This window comes from Panicum hallii, chromosome 6 (genome assembly GCF_002211085.1).
Source record: "Panicum hallii strain FIL2 chromosome 6, PHallii_v3.1, whole genome shotgun sequence".
Classification (NCBI taxonomy): Eukaryota; Viridiplantae; Streptophyta; class Magnoliopsida; order Poales; family Poaceae; genus Panicum; species Panicum hallii.
In genome coordinates, this window is record NC_038047.1 from 41,829,796 (window position 1) to 41,852,703 (window position 22,908).

The window sequence follows — 22,908 nt, forward strand, 5'->3', positions numbered from 1 at the left end:
ACTGCTCCGGCCAGCCGGCCGGCCGGGCCGGCTGCATCGCCTTCCAGATCGCATCGCGGATTCGGGGCTGGCGCGGCATATGGAATAACTAATTGCAGTTCTTGTAGAAGCGCTCGTCGCAGCGCAGGACCACGCCATGGATGGTCCAGCCGCCGGGCTGCGTTCGTCTCCTAAATGCGCCTCGCAGTGCTCATCGCAGGACAGCGGCCGGGCACCACTGTCAGCAAACAGTTTGGAGTGTCGCGAGAATCGTTGTTCATCCGGTAGTACTGTGTCTGTATTTGCAGCAGCCAGCCAGCAGTAATCTTTGTGAAATTCTCGTGCTCCCTGGATTACTGTGTACATCACTGCAGATTCCAGTGAGTTTGTGATTGCTTCTTCAGTTGTTTCAGAAATTCTTTTTGTCGTTGGAAGAAGAAGCCGGCCGCTGCCTTTTAGGCCCTTTCGGCCCGTAGCGGCTTATGCGCTGGTGTGGCTGGAGCGGCCCATGCAGAGTGGGAGTATATTGCGCCCAGTAGCCCAACCGGTATTAGGCCCAAAATTGGGGGCTGTACACGACGGAGCCATTTGCTGCAAGGCACAGCGGCTCCACAGCTCACGAAAGAGAAGGGGAGGTAAATTCACTGCATCGTTCAGACTTCAGTTCAGACTCGAGACGTCTGAATGAGCTCTGAAACTCGCGAGCTCCATGGCAGAGAAAGAAATCAAAGTAATACGAACACAGGAACAAACCAATTCCATACTATACAAAACTGATTAATCAGTATATTACACCGCAAATCACATTGTTCTCCTCAGTTTCTTGCTAGCTCGATCTCAATCTCCCCTCGTACAGATGCGCACACTTACCTGCAATGGCAAAGCAGCATCGATCGATCTGCGGCCCCGCCGGAGGCAGTTAGCTCTCGGCGGCCGGCGGCGGGGCGCCGGGCTGGATGGTCCTGAAGGACTCGTGCAGGCGGCGGAGCACGGCCTCGTCGCGGCCCCACTCGGGGTTGGGCGCGGTGACGAAGTGCGCGTACAGCTTGTTCCGCGCGCACGTCACGGAGATGAGGCTGTGCGCGCCGGCGCCCGCCACCTCGTACTCGTAGTACACCTGCCCGGCGCCGTCGGTGCGCTCCGCCGACGTCACGTCGTCGGCGGACGCGATCTGGTCCTGCAGCCCGACGTCGGAGAGCGCCAGGTTGTTGAGCACGGCGCTGAGCGGCGCCAGCGCGCGGATCCCGGACAGGAACGTCAGGTACTCCTTCTCCGACCGCTTCCGCGGGTTGAAGAACTCGCTGTCCGTGCCGTTGGTGCCCTTCTCCACCTTGGACACCAGCCGCTCCTTCCACCCCTCGGGGACGTCGTACACGTACTCCGCCGTGTCCTTCTTGCTCGCGTTCCCGCCGTACCCGCCGTAGTTCGCCGCGCTCGCCGCCGTGCCGTAGTACACCTTGAACTCAGGGTCGGCTCGGGAGGGAGCCGGCGCGGGTGACAGCAGCAGCAGGCCCGCCGCGGCCGCCGCGACCAGCGTCGTGGCGAGGGGCGGCTTGCTAGGCGGCGGCAGCCTCAGCGCCTGCGGAGGGGCCGGCGGCGACGAGGCGGTAGTGGAGGTGGACGCGGCGGTGAGGAGAGGGGACGGCGCGCGCGAGAGGAGGGGCGGAAACATGGTCGCGGTGGGGGGCCGTGGACCGTGACGCGGTGCGGCGAGGTGGTTGGCGCGCGTTGGCTGTGTGGTTTTTGTGTTGGGTTGCGGACGAGAGGAAGAGGATGGAGGAGATCGCGTGGGCCCGCGGCTTATCCGGTGGGACGCATGGTAGTTGGGCAGAGGCACCGACGAATCGCGGCGAGAGCGGAAAAATGTAGAGGCCTCGATGTTGTTCGGGAGGAATGCTGCATTGAGGCCCAGTAATGGCCCTTTTGCATTTCGGCCTTGGAGGTCTGCAGGCAATCCGGTCTATCCCCTTTGTCTGCTTGAAACCGGCCTTGGGCCTGGTAGCCTTGCATAATTTAGGCCTAGTATAAAAACAGCCCGTAGGAATCCGATAACCGTATGTACAACGGTAGACGAACTGCGTTTCAGTTCTCTCTCCTGTTTATTTAATTGCATTTCAGTTTTCCTCTGCGAAAACCAGCTGGATTCTAACGAATTCGGCAAGAGGCAACATCAATTCAATCATGGCGCCTGAACTTGAATTTTTTTTTTGTTGAAACGGAACGGAACGGTTGCTACACGGTCAGATCAAACCGTGCTCAATTTCGTGGCCAAACCACCCCCGTCCGACCTGTCGAACCCACCACGCAGAAGCAACAGAAACCCAGAAGCCCAAACAAAAAACCCAATAAAATCTCGCCTCGCTTCAGTCCCGGGCTCCCAGCCAGCCCCCCGTCGCCCACCACCCCAATCTCCACGCGTCGCCGCCGCCTGCCGGCGAGTCTATCCCCCTCCGCCACGCCGCCGAAGGTTCTTGACCCCGCAGCGGCTCGGATAAGGCGGTCGCCGCCACCGGCCCTGCTCTCGCCCGGCACTCCAATCGGCCCCGGGACCGCTTCGGGCTGGATCTAGGGTTGCGTGGGGAGGAGTTCTGGAAGCCCCCGCCGCGATGGACGAGGCGGACGATGACGCCCGCGGCTTCAAGGCCGTCTTCACCGCCGCCGGCGAGGAGCTGCTCCGGGGGCGCGTGCGGGAGAAGCTGCGCGAGTTCATGAGCGCCCCCGAGGACAGTCTCCTGGTACGTTGCCGCCGCTCACCCGCTCGATTCCCTCTGTGCCAATCCTGATTCGCTAGGTTCGCGTTTTAGTGGATTTCGCTTGTTCGGGGACTTGGTTAACTCTAGGATTGTGTGGTGGAACTTGGCTAACAGCATATCACCGACTGTCTAGAATTCTAGATAACTTGTGCAGATTTGGTGGCTGTGCCCGATGTTTCTGTTTGTAGCCGCCCTGTGAACAACACTTTGCTGGAACCACTAATGTAATGTGGTTAGATATCATGTTCATGCATCTAGTGTGCAATGGCTGGAGTTTTTTTTTTTTGTTTCTGTTTGGTATGATTGATGTCTATTTGTTTCTATTTTGTGTGGCCCTGCTTAGATGAACTCAGCAAATGCAATGGACTGGTGGACTATATGCACCAAACTGTTGTGTTATCATGTGCAAAATATACTCTTGTAGCCTCTTCTTAACTGAGAAGACCCTCCTCTCAGTGGAATAATTTTCAAATCAGGATGAGATAATAGGAAGAAGTGTGCAATGGCTCGAGTCTTTCTTTCCCTGTTTGGAATGATTGCTGTCTATTTGTTTCAATTTAGTGTAGCCCTGCTTAGGTGAACTCAGCAAGTTTAATGGACTGGTGGACTATATACACCATTCTGTTCTGTTATCATGTGTGAAATATACTCATGAAGCCTCTTCTTAATTGAGAAGACCCTTCTCTTCTTAACAGATACCAATCTTATCAAAGTTTAGAATGGATCTTATTTGTTGCTGCCTGTGTACTTGCCCTTGGGCATGCTAATTTGTTTGTGATTTAGTTCTGCCTCAGGTGAACATATGTAATGACAGATGAGAATCATTTAATTTGGTGTGATTCAGTGGAAAGGTGTTGAATGTTGTGTGTTCCTTTGTGGTGTTTTTTATGCAACTGAGGATGCAATACTTATTTCAAGCACATTAGACTGTAGATATAAATGATCCTATCCTTGCATGTCTGTATATGCTATGAATCTTTACTACATTTTTTTTCAGTTCATCACAGTCTGTATTTAGCCCTAAAACTATGCTAGTAGTAGTCAAGAGTGCCCCAGAAAACAGATCTGCATGCAGTGTCTGTGACAAAGCAGAGGGGGAAGGACATATGAAAGAATCTGCATGGAGCATTGCTTATATGTCTACTTCCTACGACTGAAAATAGATATCATTTTACCCTTTTCAATTTTTTTTCAAAAACATAACATCCCAGAACTTCTAGGCATTTTCCCCTCTTTATTCTTTTCTTGCTTTTATATATCGCTTTAAAAAAATGACGCCACATTCTGATGTAGTATAAATGAAGGACAACAAGGTCATTTGGCCAACTTTCATAGTCCTTTGTGCACAAACCTAAAACGACATGTATTTTGGTTAGGAGGGTGTAATACTCTTAATTTCCATGTATTCACTTTTTGCAATCGTCATTCTCTTGTCCTATTTTTCATTTTATTATGTTGGAATATTTTGAGAAAAAAGCAATAAGTGGACCTCTGTTGCTGTCTTAAGTGCAGGATTATGTTATGGTCTTGCTCAAGAATGGAAGATGTAAGAAAACGGCCATTGAGGAGCTCCATGTATTTCTAGGGGATGATACTGATGGATTCATTTCCTGGTTAGTACTCATATCATGCACTTCAATTTCTTGTATTCTTTGTTTATCAACTGTCTGAAGCAGTACCTAGTATATTTCACATGCAAATATTTTTCTTATTGTAATTGGTTATTCACTTGTAAGGATGCTATAAATAATGGTAAAGGGTTAGCAAATGGTCACCTCACTTTTAGAGTAGATATGACAAGTGGCCTTGTATGTGTCCTTTTACACAGTTCACTATTTGATATTCAGACAAATATGCTCATATTGAGCAAGATTACAATAAGGGTCTGATTAATCTTTCCTGTATTTAGAATGAATTAGCAATTAACACTGGTGGGAGCAGAATAGCAGAGGTTTTGACAAGTTTGTACTTGGTATCTACTTCACATTATATTCTATGATATTGATATATTTGTGAATGAAAAACATATAATTGTACAACAAAAGGCCTAGTGGGCCACATAAATGGCTCCTTGTATCTACATAGCCTTGAAGTTTAGTTGCATCTAGGTACCTTTGCCTTGTAGACACCCACAGACACAAAAACCCATTACCCATTCTTTCTCATTCTTCTTTTTTGAATCCATGAAGTCAAAATTCTTAATGAAGCTAAAGACACATTTTGGAGACCTCTAACTTTTTTTAACATCTGAACTCAATGGAAACAAGAACGGTAGAGCAGCTTTTGCTTTTGAAATCAGAAACAATTATATAAACTGAGAAATGTGTGCCCTTATCATTTTTTTCTCAGGCAAGAGTAGTAATGCATATCTCTTGAGTTGATTCAACACCATAAGATTTTCATGCACAGCAACAAAGATTGCCAGAGGAGAAAAAAAAAATTCTTGGTTAGCTTTCATATCATCTAATTACACAAAATGAATTTTGCTACTGAATGTTGTGTTGCTTTTGTAGGTTGTGGGAGCATCTTTCTTCACACTTGCACCTTTATGTGCAAGCACAAGAACAAAATCAGGAGACTAAGAATGATGAGGCTCCCAAAGAAGTATCTGGAAGACAAAAATCATCAGATGTGCTCCCAAGAAGCAACGGCCAAACTCATTCTGAGCATACAATTGAATCAAGTACAGCCACAAGGAGACGGAATAAGAGGGAATGGAAAGGAATTGGTCGGGAGGGTAATGAAAATTTTCCACTTCGAAGTGTACTAACTGATATTCTTCATGGAGAGGAGAAAAGATCACAAAAATCTAGTGAAATACGACACCCTCCATCAAAACAACAGAATGGCAGGAAGCGTGAAAGGGACGATGAGCCGCAGCAAACAAAGGTGTGATGCATACTTATTACCTAGGTCTCAACTGCAAACTAATCCCAAAGAATGACTTATTTTGTTGACTAAGCTGACAGCAAGTCGGTAACATTGTGCTTTCATATATCTATTTTTACTTCACAATATCTGTGCTCTATTCTTCTAAGGCTCACAAATTTGTTATCTGCTGTAGCTAAATGTTAGTCTATACTTCTCCAGATTGGATATACCAAGATGCTGTTAGCTCTAAATTAGTTTCAAGCATATGGTGGATTATCATTATCATTTTCCAACAATCAAGCCCCAACTAAATGTTGTTCATCATGAGAGTGCACATATGAATTTTGATGGTTTATCTTCAGTACTGCTGGTTCCTTTGATTAACCAACTGGCAAATCTTGTTGTTCCCATAATTTGGACTGTTGGAGTAGTCTCTGAGTAGACAGTCCAGTTAGTTTATCAACTTCTGTAATTTTGCACAAACTTTTGATAATGAAATCGTTTGTTTGAACCTCTAAGTGATGGCATGACACTGCTTCCTATTTTCACCCTAAGCCCTTCATAGGTCCACTCAGATATTCTTTTCTCCTCCAACTATTGCTTTAAAATTTGATTATACTTTTCTGCACTACTATGCGCCTTTTACAATCAACTCATTTTCTTTGTTACCAGAGAGATGTCTCATCGCGCTCCATGATAGGTGGTGGTGCTTCCCGCCGTCTCCTACAGTTTGCTGTTCGAGATGCAGTAAAAGCTGTACAGCCAACCAGTAGCTCTGCTGAACCAGCATCCAAGCGTCTGCGCTCTGTGGTTTCCACAACTTCTGCAGAGAATATGTGTGATAGGAGATCAGAAAGATCTCAAGACAAGCTGAGTGATAGAATTTCAGAAAGATCTCAAGACAAGATGAGTGATAGAAGATCAGAAAGATCTCAAGCTAACCCGAGTGACAGAAGATTAGAAAGATCTCAAGACAACCCGAGTGAGAGAAGATCAGAAAGAACTAGGCCAACACTACAGGTGCAGGGAGCTGCTTTAGCTCTTAGAGCTGCAGCAGAAGCTGCTGCAGATTCTACCAAGGTTAGATCTACTGGAAGTGTTTTCAAGCGATTGGGTCAAGGGAATGTTGTTAAACAGCCATCTCGTTCTCGTGAAGAGAAGAGAGATTATGAAGATTTTGAACCAGTTATGACCATAGATGAACATGATTCTGATCGATATGTTAATAATGAAGAATCTGAAGAGGAATCTGGCGAGCTGACCATGACAGATCGGGTAGCTGAAATGAATGTTGATTCGAGCTCTGAAGATGATATGGACCGGGATGAGGGGATTACAAGATACCAAACCTCTGTTTCACATGAAGGTGCTTTCTCATCATTTGAAGAGAAGAAAGCTTTATCGACAAAATGCAGTGTTGAACTAGAGACTGATGCAATGAGGTCTTCAAGTGTGATTGCTGAGGAACAACCTGTTCCTTCATCAACAAAAACAGCAAATAAAGCTGTGGCTATTTCTGTTGATGTAAATACGGTGGAACCTCTTAGTTATGAAACTCCAAAAGATGTTCATGTTGTGGAGAAGCCTTATGTTACACCCATGAATTCAAATGCGACCAGTGTGGCTACCAATGCCAAAGTAAGCAGCCTTGTATCTTGAGCAAACATTTTTTATATTTAAATTTCTTCCCGCCTCTCAATCACAATACTTTTAAGTCTCCCTTTACTATGCGTTTCACCTCCGATTTGTATTGTATGCTTAATATTCTACCAGATATCCTTTTGATTTTGGTCACAATCAAATTTACAATTATTAGTGAATGTCGTAAGACAAGAATGCAGCTTTTCCTTGGAACTTTCCCATGCTAGTTGGTATTTACACTTTACAGTAAAAAAAATTAGTAGTTACACTTATTTGCTACTTGAATGAAATGGCAGACCAGTACTTCTATACTGAACTAATTTGGGCTAGGTTACATATTTCTTCAGAATCTGTCTAATCTGCATCTCTCTTCTCTTCATGACCACCTGTGAATGCTTTGTTTTGTGTTTGCCTCCAGCAAATGAAACATTGGATGAAAACAGTAACTGGCATGTCCTGCTGCACTGGTTTAGTGTCGTATGCTCTTAGCAGTTAACAGCATGGCCCATCATGCCATCTTGTTGATTATGATCAGCTCATTAGTTTGGATTTTTCTATTCTTTTGATCATTTGTCTTGTCTTGTTGGTATGCCCTGACTATCGGAGTAACTCTTGGGTACATTGGCCCCTGACTGATACCAAATTTCATGCAGGAATTTGGTCATGCAGAAGTCCAAAAGGATTCTCAGCGGGCTGCACCATCTGGTATGCCACATGTCTACTAAAGTATCCTAATATAAGATGCACCAAGTGTCTTTTCTTTCCTTCATCCACTCATAGCATGTGTTTGGTTTGGGGACCAAGTGGGATGGGTTGCGTCCATTTCATATTTGGTTGAGAGAGATGGATCCAACCCAGTTCTTTGTTTGGTTGCAGAGGTTGAGGGGGATGGGATGGATGGCATTTTAACACCGTTAGTAACATGTATTCATGGAGCCCACCTATCATCCATAGGCCCCACATGTCATCCTCTTTTATTTTTCTTTTTTTTCCTCCACACCTTTAATCTTCTTCCTCCACACTGCATCCCGCGCACCTTGCCCCAAACACCTCCGCCCACACCTACCGTAGCTGCCTCCAGGCGCAGGTTGGCAGTGCACCGGCCGCCGCCATCGCTGCTGCGCCTCGAGCCACAAAGGCCGCGCCGCCGGACTGCGCTTCAAGCCGCCACACCCCGAGTGGCCGCTCACCCACCGTTCGCGTCCTCCTCGAGCTGGAGCTTGAGCTTGCAGTGCTGGCCGGTAGAGCTGGAGCTTGGAGCTTGCAGCTCGCTCGTCGACCGGCGTTCCTCTGCCCGAATCGCGCCGCTGACGGCAGCTCACCCCTGCCACACCGCCGGCCACATCTTGCCCTGGCTGCGCCACCGGTCGCCGTTTGCCCCTGCGCCGCCTGCATCCAACTTGATAAAGCTCGGCCACCCGTAGTCACCCTTGCCTCGCCCTGCGCAGACCTTCGCCGTCGCGCCACCACTCCATCGAGCCAAGCCGTGCTCACCTGGCCTCGCACTGCTACCGCGCTGCCGCGCGCCGCTCCTCCGCCCAGTTGTCCGCCATGCCAAGAGCCACCAGCAGCTGGAGCCTGCGTCCGGTCGACCTCTCCCGCTCCTGCGCGGAACGGAGGACAACGCCGTCGAAGTGGGTCGGACCGATCCGCCCGTTTTGGAGGGATGAGATGAACCCGCATCTTGGAGGAATATTCCCATCTGGGTCCATCCTAACCCACACGAAATTACAACCAAGCAGGTCGATGTGGGTCGAACCCGTCCCCACTCACTTCGACCCACCATCCAAGCACATGCAGTGTATACATGTCAATCCTCGATCCAGTTAACCTTATCGAATTGCTCCTATTGGTTTTGTGTCCTTCCTTTCTCCAATTATTAATAACATTGATAGATGCGGTAATACCACTAGTTAGTATTTATATCACTTCTATTGTAACCTTATCCAACTTGCATGGGACTAATATCACCTATGTTGCCACTTGTCCATCATGTTCCTAACAAAAAATGTGCAGTTACTACTAATAAACTGTAAGAATTTTTCTTATTTTATCATGTGTTGATGGGAAAATACATTGAGATTATTTTAATGTGCTGTGCCAGTCATTATTACAATTAATCGGCAAGCCTGGTTAAACTTGTTGGGAGTGTCATTTATCACTTATATAGTTTACCTTGTCTTCTTCGCAGTTGCAGTTTCATATAGCACAGCACATCCAACCGAGGATGCAGATTCAAGAACCCTCTATGTTAGCAATGTGGGTATCTATGTATTCTCATTACTCTTATTATTTCATGCTATTAGATTCACTAATTTACCTCTTGTTAAATTATTTGAAGGTGCACTTTGCTGCCACAAAGGACTCATTATCTCGCCATTTCAACAAGTTTGGTGCAGTACTGAAAGTAGTCATTGTCACTAATGCTGCAACGGGTCAGCCAACAGGGTCAGTTTATTTTTAATGCTTATCGTAGCTGAGATAAGACTTGTATCATGCTATTTTTATATATACCAGAGATCCATATCTAATAAAATCGCTACGTCCACCAATTCCCATGATGCTAACACCCTCGTTTCGGGATCAGATTAATGCGAAAATTTCTCCAAATATAATGCGGAAATTGTGGTTGTTGTCTATCTTAAGATAAACAAACAATTATTTTTTTCTGACAATCAGTCAAAAGGAAAAGGGTAAGCGAAATGCTACCTCGTTTGAAATGCAAGTCATTTTGAACATACTGGCTTATTTAATTCTGATCTCAGAAATCTTTCTACATTTCTTGAGGGGAAATAGCTATTTTCATCCCTCAACTTTCTTCCAAGGCTCAAATTCATACATCAACTATCAAGTTGGCCAATTTAGTTCTCAAGCTTTTCATTTAGGCCCAATTTCCTCTCCGGTATGATGTGGCACGCCTACGAGGCATGCCACGTCATCCAAGAGTGCATTTAAGGTTCTTCGATGCTACCAGCTCGAGCACCAATATCAATTCAAGTGGCTCAGAATTCACTAGCATAGCAAAAAGTGTGTTTGATGATCTTGTGTCTATGAATAAAAGGTTTATGCTGTTGTTTATTCCTGCATTGCCCTAGACCATTGGACCACATTTTTTACGATACATCAAACACATGGAAGAAATCGGGGATGAAAGAGTCAATTTATGTCAATTGCCTTACTTAACAGCACCCATTGCTGACTAGGCATGCTATTACCAACGTGCATGCCACATAGGAACACAGGTGAAATTGAGCCCAGATAAAAGTTTGAGGACCAGATTGGCCAATTTGATAGTTGATGGGCGAATTTGAGCCTGAGATGACAGATGATGCATCAAATAGACTATTCCGCCATTTCTTGAATAGAACTTAATAATTGTTTTTCTTTTATGATACAGATCTGCCTATGTGGAGTTTTTACACAAAGAATCAGCTGAACGTGCTTTGTCATTGAATGGCACATCATTTATGACTCGTATTCTTAAGGTATGATGATTCTTCATCTTTTCAACATTTCTTAGATTGCCATTTGCATCTTCTTGGCCAATAGGGACTGCCATTGTCTACATGGTACTCAGGCAGATTTTTAATACATGATAATTCTCTTATCTCGTTCAGTTTTTGTGTTCATCGGCTTTTTCTCTCTACCGTATGTACTCATGCTCCATGAATGCAGCATACTCACTCCTTGTTGCTCTGCTTGTTGTCATTTTGGATTCCCATACAACTATTAACAGAGCTTCAGAGTGTGAAGTAAAGTTGGTGTTTGTGTTGCTTTTCCTTGTATTGTAGGTTGTCCGTCGAAGTTCTCATGAAGCTGCTCACTTTTATGGTTGGCCTGGTAGTGGACGATCATCATTGTATGGTAGGCATGGTAGGATGGCATACCCAAGGGCTGTTCTCCCTGGCGGTTCCTTTAGAGGGCGTGCTCCAATGAAAGCTGGTGCTAGAAGTTTACAGTGGAAACGTGAGCCTTCAGGCACTGATTCAGGTACAAAAACTGACATGAGTGTGCCGTTATCCTCTGAGCAGGTGCTCCCACCTGCCACATAGGGGAGCATATTATAGTTAAGCTGATAACAAGAACCAATTGGTATCTTGCTCGTTGCCCCTAATGGTTAAATTTGGACAGCAAGCTGAGAAGATTGTTCCTTCCTGCTGCACTGTAAAAAAAGTCCAAAAAAAGCATGCAAAATAGAAAAGGTTAAAAATAAGAAAACGAGGGAGGAGGTTGGCATCAGAAATATGATAAGCTTATCATGCTGATAACTGGAGTTGGTCCGCTTCGCAATATGTGAGCAGGCTAACATACTGGGCAAGCAGTTTTCTTTCGACTCCAGCCATCTGAAAGAGGATCATCCATATTCGTGATAATCACAACCTTTTGGGGTTGTGTTCAGTCCCATGGGCAGGATTGATGAACATATGCTTCAAACTTGTGGGATGGCAGATGCTTATCAAGTAGAAAAAGATGAGCAGATTTTGGACAAGATATTTAGTGATCATGGATGTAAGCCTTAATTGTATAGCAATAACCAATCTATTTATACCCTTTCTCTGAATCAATCTCTTTCCCAACCAAAAAAAAGGAAAAATGGAAAAAAAGTGTTCTTTTCTTCTTCTTTTTTTTTTTCTCATGAACTGTTCTATTTATTGTACTGGTATGATATTTTAGTTGGACATTCATTGTGAACATTTTTACAGTACTTATCCTGTGTGGTCTATAATGAGATTGAACATGCTACTTGACTCTTGGATGTTAACCTTAACATTTGAATCAAAATTTGAAGTTACAAAATCCAGTTTAATATTTGACATCTCTTGCATATATAAGTCTTTCATTCAACGATGCAGACTGCACTTTTGATGGTGTGCCATACAGCGAACTGTTTGGCAAGAAATGCAACTGCACTTTAGATGGTGCCATGACATCTGCTTGTGGCTGTAGGAGTTGTAGGTTGTATCTTGTATATAGGGTAGCCATTTGTTGTTTACTCACTAATGAGCCATGCTTGGGGGAAAGTCGATTGTTGGAGGCTTAACTTGAAAAGCAAAGAAATATTGCTGGCCTTTTCTTCTTTTCCTTCCCCCTTTCTCGCCCTAGTGCTTTGTGTGGTGCACAGCTTTGGTTCTCGCATGGTGGCGGGGATGGATGGAGGGTTGCGTAAGAGCAACCGTTATGCATTTCTGTGCTCTCAAGTATTCGAGTCGCTTTATGTTTCAAGTATGGGCACAGGATGTCACTTGATATCTGAACAATGCATGGGCGTTTCCCCTCCAATGTAGCTAGTGCCTAAACCTCCCATTGAGTTGCACAAAAAAAAAATCGTATTCGGGCAGGGAGACGCCGTCCACAGGGCGTCAGCACGCTGAACCGTGGAAAGTTCCAGCATCTGGAGCGTGCTGCATTGGGCGTTAGCCTCCGAGCGAGGCAAGCCGCAGCTAGTGGTTCTCCAACGCAGCCGGGCGTCACCGTTCCGTCATCACGGGAGTACATTACGCTAGGCGTTGCTGGGGTAGCTTTGTGGGCGTCTTAGAAGATGATCCAATGGCAATGGCATCATCGGGTGACAAGCCACGGGCACGGCAGCATAGCCTCGAGGTTTGACGGGTACACCCACATACCAGAAAAAAAATATATCAAGGGTCAGCACCGCGCACCCTAGCATTAATGTTTGACGCCGTTTGAGTTAGTCAGTTGGAGAGGTGAATTCTGACACGGAGGGCTTTCGGTGGTAAAGCAGGTGCACTCGCAGAACCGTTCTATAGCCGTCTGACTTCCAATTTGGTTCGTTTTCTTTCTGTTTTTTCTGAAAGGATGATCTGGTTCGTTTCCAGTAATGCACAGTAGGTGGTAGAAGATGGTCATGCACAGCAACAGCTGAACTAGAACCTAGCTCACAGCATTTAAGATTCAAATAAGGTCATACTAGACGCTAATAATACAAGGGACCATGATTACTTGATTTTTTCCGCACCCTTTCATCTCAATTAATTTTTTTTGCAAGGATCGAAAGGAAGAAAGAAAAAGGAGAGGAGATTCTTGCCCCTGTGCCAACATGTCGACGCATGTGTCGCGGCTCTGGCGTGGATGGACACTAAAAAACAATATCATGTTGGATTTGGTCTCGCTGGCCTGGCCCTCAGCCCCCTCCCTCTTGCGTGAAGCAGCTTTAGGTGTGATTTAAGGATTCTCTGCTGATAGAGATGCCTGAAAAATCACGCAGCTACTTCTTCCATACAGAAAACCGCCACTTGAGCCGTCACGTCCTCCTCCTTGGAGGCGATAGAACCGGGGGTTTTTTTTTTTGGCAGGTGATGGGTGGGTCCTCGATCTTGTTGTGTTAGGTGTTGCTCTGCTGTGTGGGGGCAGCCCACTACGCCCTCGCCCGCCACACCCTAGAAAGGGCATGTATAAACAAAGCGATCCTGTGGTGATGACTCGAATAAGCATAGAATTAGTCGGCAGATTAAAGCGAGGTCGCGGCGCGACCCTTTCTAGAAAAAGGTTGGTTCTCTCGCGGTGGCATCAACCGGCCTCCAGCCTCACGGCCATGATGGCACCGCAGGACCTTCGCAGAAATCGTGCAGCAAGGCCCGTTCACAACGTGGCAGTCTCTTGATCTATCAAAAACTAGATCGTATGTGTTTTTTTTTAAAAAAAAGTAAAAACAGATGTATAAAAGTTAACTCCATGAAGCTCGTAACTTTTTGAAAAAGGAAAAAAAAAACTTCGTACGTTTGGAGTACCGGCACCCAACCTGTTTGTTATCAGTGTGTGCGGAATACTCCTACAGCATACTAGACTGTCCGCCTGGGTCGTGACGGTCTGACAGGCTTCCAAGATGGCAGCAGAAGTGCGCACCTCCAGCTGAGAGAAAGCACCTTTAATCTCTCCGCACGTGCGCGAACAGCCTCCCGTCCCGCCGACTCCCAGGAGGGCCTCCCGTTCGCGTGGCCTCACCTCAGCCGCCCGGCGGAGCAACGCACAAATCGTCGCGCGCGAGCCGGCCAGGCGGTTCGGCGCTGCAGGTCGGCTGTCGAGCGCTGATCACGCAATCATGGCCGCACACAGACTACTACCAGTCTACCACCACCACACATACATCCACCTCCCTCCCCGCCTCATCATCCGCCGTGCCCCCCACATTTTTCTTGCTTTTTTATACACTTTAATATTTTTATTTATTTATTTGGACACACCTCTGCTAGCTGGCTATTGGCGCGAGATCGATACGGCCCGCGCGGTAAACCGGCGTGTGCCGAGGGGTAAAAAGAAATAATCCTCTCTTCTAAACACGGTTTCGGCGGCGGTCACGTGCTCGGTGGGGGAGGCCTAACGTGCATGAGGAGCAGGTGCGCGCGTGGTGGGGGGGAGGAAGCAGCTGGGCTGGTGGCGCTCGTGCCGGTCCGCGGAGCCCCAGCTCAGCGGCGCGGCGGGGCGGACAGCGACCGCGCGGGGGTGCGCCGTGCCGTGCCGAGACGCAGCGCGCAGGCGGGCAGCGGTGGCTGGCGGCTCCACGCCACCCACCGGCGACCGCCGAAGCGAGGCCACACGCGCGGGGGGCGCGCCGCCTCTTATAATAAGCGGGCGGGCGGCGGGGCCGATGGTTTTCCGGCGCGGCTTTCCTGCCTGCCTTTTCCTTTGCCTTTTCCTTTCCCTGCTGGTTTCGGGTCCCGGGTGCGCCGCGGCGGCCGGCCGGTCAGCTTTGGGCGGCCGCTTGCTTGCTCCCGCTGCCTATGCCCCCGGGCGCCTCGCGGTCTGACGGTTTTGCCCCTCGGGGTGTACACAGCAGCACAGCATGGGCGCGTGACGTCGTGCTGGCGGCTCCCGCCGGTGTGTACGGTGCGGCCGTGGAATGTTGGGGCAGGGATTAGTTTCGCTGGTTCACCGCAGCAGCTAGGAGAAGCCGTGTCTCGTCATTTGTAGGAAAACCATTTGGCATCGACCAGACTTTTACCGAGAATCTTTAAAGAAAATGTGCCTAGTTCGAAGTAAGGCCCGGGAGCGCCTTACGATCAAACGTTCTCTGCGCAGCATGATCGCGTACGTCACGAGACGAATCCAAACTTACGAGTGCACACGTGTCGAAAGTAGCATTACGCGAACTGAGGGTATACCGATTCCGTATGCTTGAAAACTCGGTAGGGAGGCTCGCGTGTTCCCGTATTTATCTCAAGATACGCCGATGTTATTTTTTCGCTGATAGACGTCATGCTCATTAATGATGATACGCTTGTCTCTCAAAGATGCTTACAAGAGTGTGTAGATATCTGTATGTCATGTGCTTCGAACGGAAGAAAACAACAGTACAATGTTCACTCCCCGACCTAATTAAACCTTGTAGCCTTGGTAACAACCCCAACCGAATAGCATGGGCCCAACCAAATCCTCACCGTCCAAACACCGTACGCGGAGTCCACCTACGGACTACTACAGCGATCTCAGCCGTCCCGCATCCAGGTATACGCACCCGCTTGCATCACGGCCCCGTGCACGCCTTTCCTTCCTTGGGAAGAGAAAAAGGGGCCGGGTCCAACCCTAGCGCTAGTGCGGGGCTGCCGGTGCGTCTCGGACTCGGAGGCGGAAAAGTCCGGCTCCTCCTCTGGCTCTCGCCGATCGAGTCCACCCGTGCGCCGCGCGACGATTCAACGGCCCGGCCCAACCGGCCGCGGCTGGGGCAGGGGCAGCACCGCCATTTCGCGCCGCGACAACGGGACGAGGGGAATAACCCCGCGGGGGCGGACGTCGCTGTCGCGCGTCGGCCCGGGGGACGCGTACGCCGCCCGTCTCCTCCCTCCCTCCCTCCTCACGCGATAAAAAGGGCTCCCCCTCCCCGGCCTCGCCTCCCCGCAACCCATTTCCTCCCCCCCCCCCCCCCCCACCCCCCCACCCAACCCAGGCCCGGCGGTGCCTCCTCTCATCTCCGGATCGGCAAGAGCCCAGAGCCGCCGCCGCCTCCTTGCTGCCGGATTCACACGACACCTCGTCCTCTCTCGTCATCTCTACTAAGGCTCATGGCGCAGCGCGACAAGAAGGTGGAGGAGCCGACGGAGCTGCACGCGCCGGAGCTCACGCTCTGCGCCAACAGCTGCGGCTTCCCGGGCAACCCGGCCACCAAGAACCTCTGCCAGAACTGCTTCCTGGCCGCCTCCGCCTCCGTCTCGCCGCCGTCGCCCTCGTCGTCGTCGCCCTCGCCGGCGGTGTTCGACAAGCCGAGGCCGGCGGCCGCCCCTCCCGCCGTCTGGCCGCCGTTCGCCCCGGCCGCCGACCGGGCCTCGGCGGGCCCCGCGGAGTCCCCCTCCAAGGCGCCCCGGACGTCGTCGTCGGTCAACCGGTGCCATAGCTGCCGGAAGCGGGTGGGGCTCACGGGGTTCCGCTGCCGCTGCGGCGAGCTCTTCTGCGGCGCGCACCGTTACTCGGACCGCCACGACTGCGGCTACGACTACAAGGGCGTCGCCCGGGACGCCATCGCCCGGGAGAACCCCGTCGTGCGCGCCGCCAAGATCGTCAGGTTCTGAGAGCTGGGGAGCGTCACAGGACCACACAGCTCCACACCGATCGATCGATCCGTCGATCCATCTCCCACGCTCTGGAATCCCCTCTCTTTTTTTCTCTTTTCTTTCCTTTTTCCTTTTTACAAAGATTTAAAGGTGATTGGTCGAGGGTGCTGTCATCATGCTGTTCTCGAGAATTCCATAAAGAAGAAGAAGATCATGAAGGAAAAAGAAGAACAAGGAGCAGATCATGGGGAGCAGGGAAGCTGGGAGAAAAAGGGGATCGAGAGCACAGTGCGATGATAATGTTGTTGTAGCGGTGGTTGGGGAGGAGATAGGGTCGGTTTGGTGTGTTGTCCTACTACAAATCACAATCTCATATTTAAATTTCTTTCTCTCTCTCTCTCTCTGTATTATAAAACTAAATTATAATTGGAATCTCCTTATTGCCCAGCCCGAGCTACTACCCTCCTTGTTTATTCCATGGGCTGTGATTTGTCGTGACAGCTGAGCCATTGGTGTTTGTGGTGCTCTGTTGTGGTTGGACGGACTGGGTCACCTCGCCCTCACCAGCCTGTTGATTGGTACGTGCACTTGTGCATTGCCGCCGTCTAACCCCATCCTTTTCCTTTGTTTTTGTAGACAAAAATGCGTCCTTGAGCTTATCTTGTTCTCTAGGCGCCGAGTACAAAATTGTACAGTAGTTGGGTGGGAAAAGCATGACCGAACCCGGAGCAGGAAAGGTCCGAGCATTGTTTCATCAATAAATAAAAGAAAGAAAGAAAGAAAGGTCCGAGCATCCATCAGAGATTTTTGTTCAACAGGGGAGGCCTATCTCTTTTGGGTGGTGGTGGTGTGGTGTGGGTGCGGCAGCGGCTGCGGCGACGGCGACGCCGGCGGCAGCTGCGTGAGTGGCGAGTTAGGTCGCCGTGCGTGACGTCCAGAGCCCGGCCGCAGAAAATCCTCGCCGGCTAGCTTTTCCTCCCGGCCGGAGGTGGAGGGGAGGATCTTTTCCCCGATCCGCCACCATCTCCACCGGCCACCGCCGCGTCCACTTGCCGCGACGCGCAGGCCGGGCCGGGCGGGCACCATCGCCCACCGCGAGCGCGGCGCCACAGGTCGGCAGCCAGCCGCGGCGGCTTCTTTTTTTATTCTAGTATATTTTATCTTAGCTTCTAGTGGCGCGAGCGGCCGACGCCGGCCGTCGTGGACGCCACGCGGCCCAGGCTGGATCGGAACGGGACGGCGGGGCCAGGGATCTCTCTTTCCCCGAGAGCTTTCCTTTCCCGCTAGCTCCCCTTCCCGTGACGCTCGCGGGCTAGCTTTCTCTCTGGTCGCGTCTGGCTGGCGGCCGCTGTGGCCTCCGGCTCCGAGCCGCGTCCGGGTTCACCGTGTGCTCCGCCCTCGACGGTGACGGCCTGACGGGATGGCCTACGAAATTGTGTTCTCCATCGCGAAACTGTCGCCGGAGAGGTCAGGGATCATGTGACGGACACTGGTATTGACTTGTCCCGGTCGCCACAGTAGAAAGTTTCAGGAACGTGGCGTGGTGATACGGCACCTCTGCGATTGGCCGCGAGGTGATGATGGCGGATGGTCCATGGACGAGGGAGAAGGACCGAGCTAGTTGTACAATTGACTGTTCATGGGCCATGGTGAAACCTTTTCTCTTTCTTTATCTTGCTCGGATCAAGGACGAGACGATCGGTAGCTGGAGAGAGAGAGAAAAAAAAACATACCTGAGACGTTCAGTACAATGATTGGGACCGAGATCAGAGGCTGGATTGGGGACGCGCCGGTAGGATGCGCCACGGCCTTTCGGGCAGCCCCAGAGGGCAGGTTCGCTGAACCTTTGCTGTTGCTGGACCTCTCTCTCGTCCCAGTTGCGCTCTCTGTCCAGCCGGGCATCTTTTTCTTGCCTGCTTAATCTGAGGCCATGTTTCCACTTCATTTTCTCCGGTGTTAGGAGAGGAGTGGCTCGGTGCAATGGAACTTTTGACTAGGTGAATGGGTCGTAGGCCGATTGCCAAGGCCGAGATCATGCTAGAAACTGCGTAAACAAGTACGCACGCACTTCTGAAAGTTCTGAAGGAAGAAACGGCCGGAAAGCCGGCGTGTATGCCCTTTTTCTTGTGGACATTTTATGGATGAGTTTCGTTGTGATGTTCCCCAATCTCTTTATGAGCATTTCCTATTCATTCATTTCAAATTTTATGAGAGTAGGCTTTGTCCCCTTTTCTTTATTTGGTGGCAGGGGTGTATCTTTTATGGGCCGGATTTTAGGAAAAAAAACACGCAAATACCATGCCCCTTTGCCCTCAACCTTTAAGCCATCATCCAAGTAGTTACGAAAAACACAGCATCCTAAAGTCTTAATCACAATTTTAGGCCAAACAATGAATGAATTGTACGATGACAAAGGGAAAGGGGCCAATTTCAGCTAATTCTGTCTGCTCTTTTGCAATCATTCAAGGCTTCAACCACCCCCTCCCTGAAAAGTTTGTCGAACTCAAGGGGGCAATGCCACCAAACCTTACCACGCAGAGATTCCAGATTCCAAATAAATTGCTACTCTATTTAGTAGCTAGAGTGTTTTCATAATCCACCACGCATAGAACTTGATGTGTTTGCATATACTTGCTCTGATGGTCCGGACATCCCATCGCCGATCATGCTTTCGTTAAGCGTCGCCTAAACGATATTAGTGGCACATCTGTATGCGGACCATAATACAATAAATAAGCTTATACCGACTAACATACAACTCGGTTACGCTATGTGCGAGGCAAAGAACACTGACTACACTTGTTCTGCTATGCTTGTTCACTAATGAAATTTGTGGCAAATGTAAGATCCATGCCATGAACAGCAGGTAAATGCTAGGGGACCATTGCCCCCTACCCCTTCCAAAACCGCATTGCTGCTTCGAAAAGCAAAATCGCTCACAAGTAAAGACGAACCAGGCTTTCGTTTCAATTTTTTTTTAAAAAAATCGTTTCAAAAAAAAAGACGAACCAGGCTAGGAATTGCTCCTACTTCACACAGTTTCGTCAGGCCCTTCCATTTTGCAGCTGCTTAATACCGTTTCATTTCTCGTTCAGTTTTGCGTTGGCACGCTGCCATAGTAGAGAGAGCCCAACACGTCTCAGGCTTTGAGCCCATTTAAGCCCAGCACGTCCATTCGAGGTTTGGCCCAAACCCGTTTTTTGTTGGGTGGGCTGCGGTGACCGAGCTCCGGCGGCCTGGCCCAGTTTGGTCAACAGCAAATGGGCGGCACGGTTGGTCACTCCACATCAGCCATCCAGCCCAACCGGCTCCGGCGGATCCGCGCGGCTGCCGAGCCCCGCCCGGTCTCCTCCCACGCGAGAACAAGACATGGGTTGGTCGCCGTGGCCGCACGGGCGTCGCACTCGCACCGGCCACGGCAATCGGCAAGCGCCTGCTCGGTCCGGCCGCCCCGCACGCTGTGGATGGCGCAGGCAGGCAGGCAGCCGCGCGGCTCGGCGCACGGGCACGCCCCACGCCCTCTCCTCCGTTCGAGGCGGGGCGTGGGGCGTGCCGCGAGGCGCCAGCACGGGCCGATCGTCGAGTACCTCCGCGCCGGCGGTGGTGCCACGGTGCCGAAGCAGTGCCCACTGCCCGGTGCGCGCGCGCGCGGAACTCGAGATGTGTGGTGCCTGCTGCCGCGGTAGCCTGTAAAGGCGAGGGAAAGGCTGCCCGGCTTGCGGCACGCGCGCGCTCGATCGGATCGGATCGAGCGAGGCCGTGCCGCCGTGCCGCTGCCGCGCTCACCGCACCAGGACCACCACCCGGCCGGTCCACTCTACTGGAACTGAACGGCAAGACCCGATCAAAGTTTTGTCAGCCCATCGATGCGACGATGGACCATGGCAAATGCTGCGTGGATCATCGGCGTGGGCGCCGTCGCAACGAGGTCCGGATCATTGCCTGCCATGGCAACGCGAGGGGATCCAAATGCGATGCGCTTATCGCAGCAGTAATGAGCGCGCACGGCCATGATGAGAGGATGGCGTTGGCGCCGATACTGAACTCGACTGCCGCAAAACGAAAGGCCACGCAGGTTAGTGGTTACGAGAGCTTTGGTAGTAATTCAGATTTTAAATTTACTCGTCGTGGGAGTGGGAGCGAATTTTTTAAGATTTAACGATGTTACGCTTTCAGTGGTAGACGATGTTAGCGTCGACAGCGAGGCGTCTGCGGTGATTTAAGGATTTGCCGACTTAGTCTTCGAAGATGCTTGCAGGGGTAGAGTTTGCATATGTGTATTTATAGAAGTAAGTGTACGTGCATTGTGAGGGTGCGGAAGAAACTCAACTGCGGCAAAAGGAACGCCGGCCACGGGGGTTCCTATGATTGATGCACGTTTCGGTGAAAACGCAAAAGGCCTTTGTTTTCCGAGGCAGCATGTGAGCGCTTCAGTTCTCACTTCTCCGGAGCTACAAGGTTCCGCAACTCAAACTCTGAACTCTCAACTGCTTTACTAAGGGCTACTAGATTACAAGGGACTTTTCCTCCTCCACATTACATTACTGAATCCAATGGCCACGGTGCCTCCTCTGCAGATAAAGTACAATGCCGATCAGTGGCACTGATGAGCAATCACCACCACAATTTCTCGGTGCCAAAAGGCCCTGCTAGACCACAGGCAAAGAGACAGGCTAGCTAGCCCCTCAAAATCCAATCCCCTCGCACCAAAAGGTGCCACTGCCAACGGAACGCACACCATACCAGAACACAACTGTGCTGTGCAGTGTGCTCTAATCAACACCACCTTCGCCACTCATGTCCCCCATTTACATGGCCAGGAGCCCTTATTCAAATGGAGGCCAGACACCAAGCCCTGAACGGTGGCATGGGCTGCAGTGCGATGGCCGACCGAGGCACCCATACAAAATTCAGAAACCTAGGCCTTTTGCGTTGGTGGGCTAACATGCTTGCAACTATGGTGTGTAGCTTTTACGCCTTTTTTTGCATGGGCAATTGGGAGTTGGGAATTGCATGCACGCAGCAGTGGGGCTGTGTATGAGCAAATGATCTTGGATGTCCAACACTGCAACCTACTAAGCTGGGGTCCTACTCCTACTCCCTTGTGTATTTGGCTTCTTCCATGCATTGCTTTTGTTACATCAAGGAGGTGGTGAGAAAAAAAAATGTTCTGCCAATGCAAGAGGCTCAAAAGAAAATGGAAGAATTGTAGGTGGACTAGCTCATGAGATAAGAGTGATCCAAACATTTTTTTCTTTGTCTAGTTGTTTCAGGATTGTTGTTGATGAGTGGCAGCACTACTACTGAAGTGACTGTGATGAATTTATTTATGTTTCTTTAGTTCTGGAAAATTATGAAAAATGTCAGGATATTGTCCTCTCTCTCCTCGGCATTGCCTTGTGAAGAGAGAGGTTTGGTAGTTTTACTTTACTAACTGATACCCACCCAGGCACATGTCCGATGTCCCTATCGCTACCTCGCCTAGCAACAAACAAGGTTCGTTTTGTTTTTAACACGAGTAGTGCCACGGGAAGAACCTTTCTGACGCAAGAATTTGTTCCCTTTCGGCGCTCTGCTGCGAGAAAAAAAAAATCACACTAACCTGGGTTTGTTGCACAAGAAGCGTTATGGCTATGCCAGCATATATGTTCCTAAGTTCGACGGCGGCGATTTAGAAATGAAATATGAAGAATCACTTGTTTTCAGCATTTTTCAAGAAAAACATGGAGGTGTCTTGTTGCGACAATGATGAAAAAGGTAGCGTTTACTCACATGAGTTACTGGAAAAATAGCTAAATGTTCTGTTTAGTAAAAAAAAACTCCCTCCAGTTTCAAATATATGCATGCATTATGAATATTGGAACCGTTTCCAAAACGTAACTTTGATCACTACCTTTTGGTATTTGTAACACACAGCAAAAGTGAACTATTTGAAACCAATCTTCGATACAAATCTACTCATGTCAGTTTCAAATGTCAAAACTTCTAAACTGAAAATAAAAAATGTACTATCTAAGTTGGAGTGATTGATCTCTAATACTAACATTAACCTCGTGTTTTCTTTCTTGATATACTAAATGAAAACAGGAATCGGAGGCCTGCGGAGCACTACGCTGCGCGTACGTTTGTGGCAGATTAACTGTTAAGCTGCTGCGATAATT

At 49.4% G+C, this 22,908-nt stretch overlaps 3 protein-coding genes across 6 annotated transcripts; 2 read left to right on the forward strand and 1 right to left on the reverse strand.

Annotated features, from left to right (window-relative positions):
- Positions 1–710: 710 nt before the first annotated feature.
- On the reverse strand, positions 711–1,761 carry LOC112897125 (thylakoid lumenal 19 kDa protein, chloroplastic). Its single transcript, XM_025965327.1, has one exon. The coding sequence runs from the start codon at positions 1,649–1,651 to the stop codon at positions 899–901; it is 753 nt and encodes a 250-aa protein (XP_025821112.1). The 5' UTR covers positions 1,652–1,761; the 3' UTR covers positions 711–898.
- Positions 1,762–2,299: 538 nt separating this feature from the next.
- On the forward strand, positions 2,300–13,434 carry LOC112896677 (nucleolin-like). Of its 4 annotated transcripts, none has more exons than XM_025964745.1 (10): positions 2,300–2,714; positions 4,245–4,345; positions 5,246–5,621; positions 6,276–7,241; positions 7,898–7,949; positions 9,442–9,503; positions 9,586–9,692; positions 10,642–10,729; positions 11,036–11,234; positions 13,252–13,434. In XM_025964745.1, the coding sequence occupies exons 1-10, from the start codon at positions 2,586–2,588 to the stop codon at positions 13,407–13,409; spliced, it is 2,238 nt and encodes a 745-aa protein (XP_025820530.1). In that variant the 5' UTR covers positions 2,300–2,585; the 3' UTR covers positions 13,410–13,434. The 4 variants fall into 4 exon arrangements, with proteins under 4 accessions (XP_025820530.1, XP_025820529.1, XP_025820531.1 ...); XM_025964744.1 differs by having other exon boundaries at positions 2,303–2,714; positions 9,436–9,503; positions 13,252–13,424; XM_025964747.1 differs by having other exon boundaries at positions 2,582–2,714; positions 4,240–4,345; positions 9,436–9,503; positions 13,252–13,424.
- A 2,681-nt stretch (positions 13,435–16,115) lies between these two features.
- Positions 16,116–17,207, forward strand: LOC112897584 (zinc finger A20 and AN1 domain-containing stress-associated protein 11-like). The gene has a single exon (XM_025965923.1). It carries the CDS (start codon positions 16,262–16,264, stop codon positions 16,763–16,765), a length of 504 nt encoding a protein of 167 aa, XP_025821708.1. The 5' UTR covers positions 16,116–16,261; the 3' UTR covers positions 16,766–17,207.
- The last annotated feature ends 5,701 nt before the right edge of the window (positions 17,208–22,908 follow it).

Excerpts from the sequence above, each read along its gene's own strand:
- LOC112897584 (XM_025965923.1), top strand. The coding sequence starts at position 16,262 with ATGGCGCAGCGCGACAAGAAGGTGGAGGAGCCGACGGAGCTGCACGCG.
- LOC112896677 (XM_025964744.1), top strand. The coding sequence starts at position 2,586 with ATGGACGAGGCGGACGATGACGCCCGCGGCTTCAAGGCCGTCTTCACC. Across the intron at positions 5,622-6,275 it reads ATGAGCCGCAGCAAACAAAG|AGAGATGTCTCATCGCGCTC; the intron begins GTGTGATGCATA and ends CTTTGTTACCAG. Across the intron at positions 7,242-7,897 it reads GTGTGGCTACCAATGCCAAA|GAATTTGGTCATGCAGAAGT; the intron begins GTAAGCAGCCTT and ends AATTTCATGCAG.
- LOC112897125 (XM_025965327.1), bottom strand. The coding sequence starts at position 1,651 with ATGTTTCCGCCCCTCCTCTCGCGCGCGCCGTCCCCTCTCCTCACCGCC.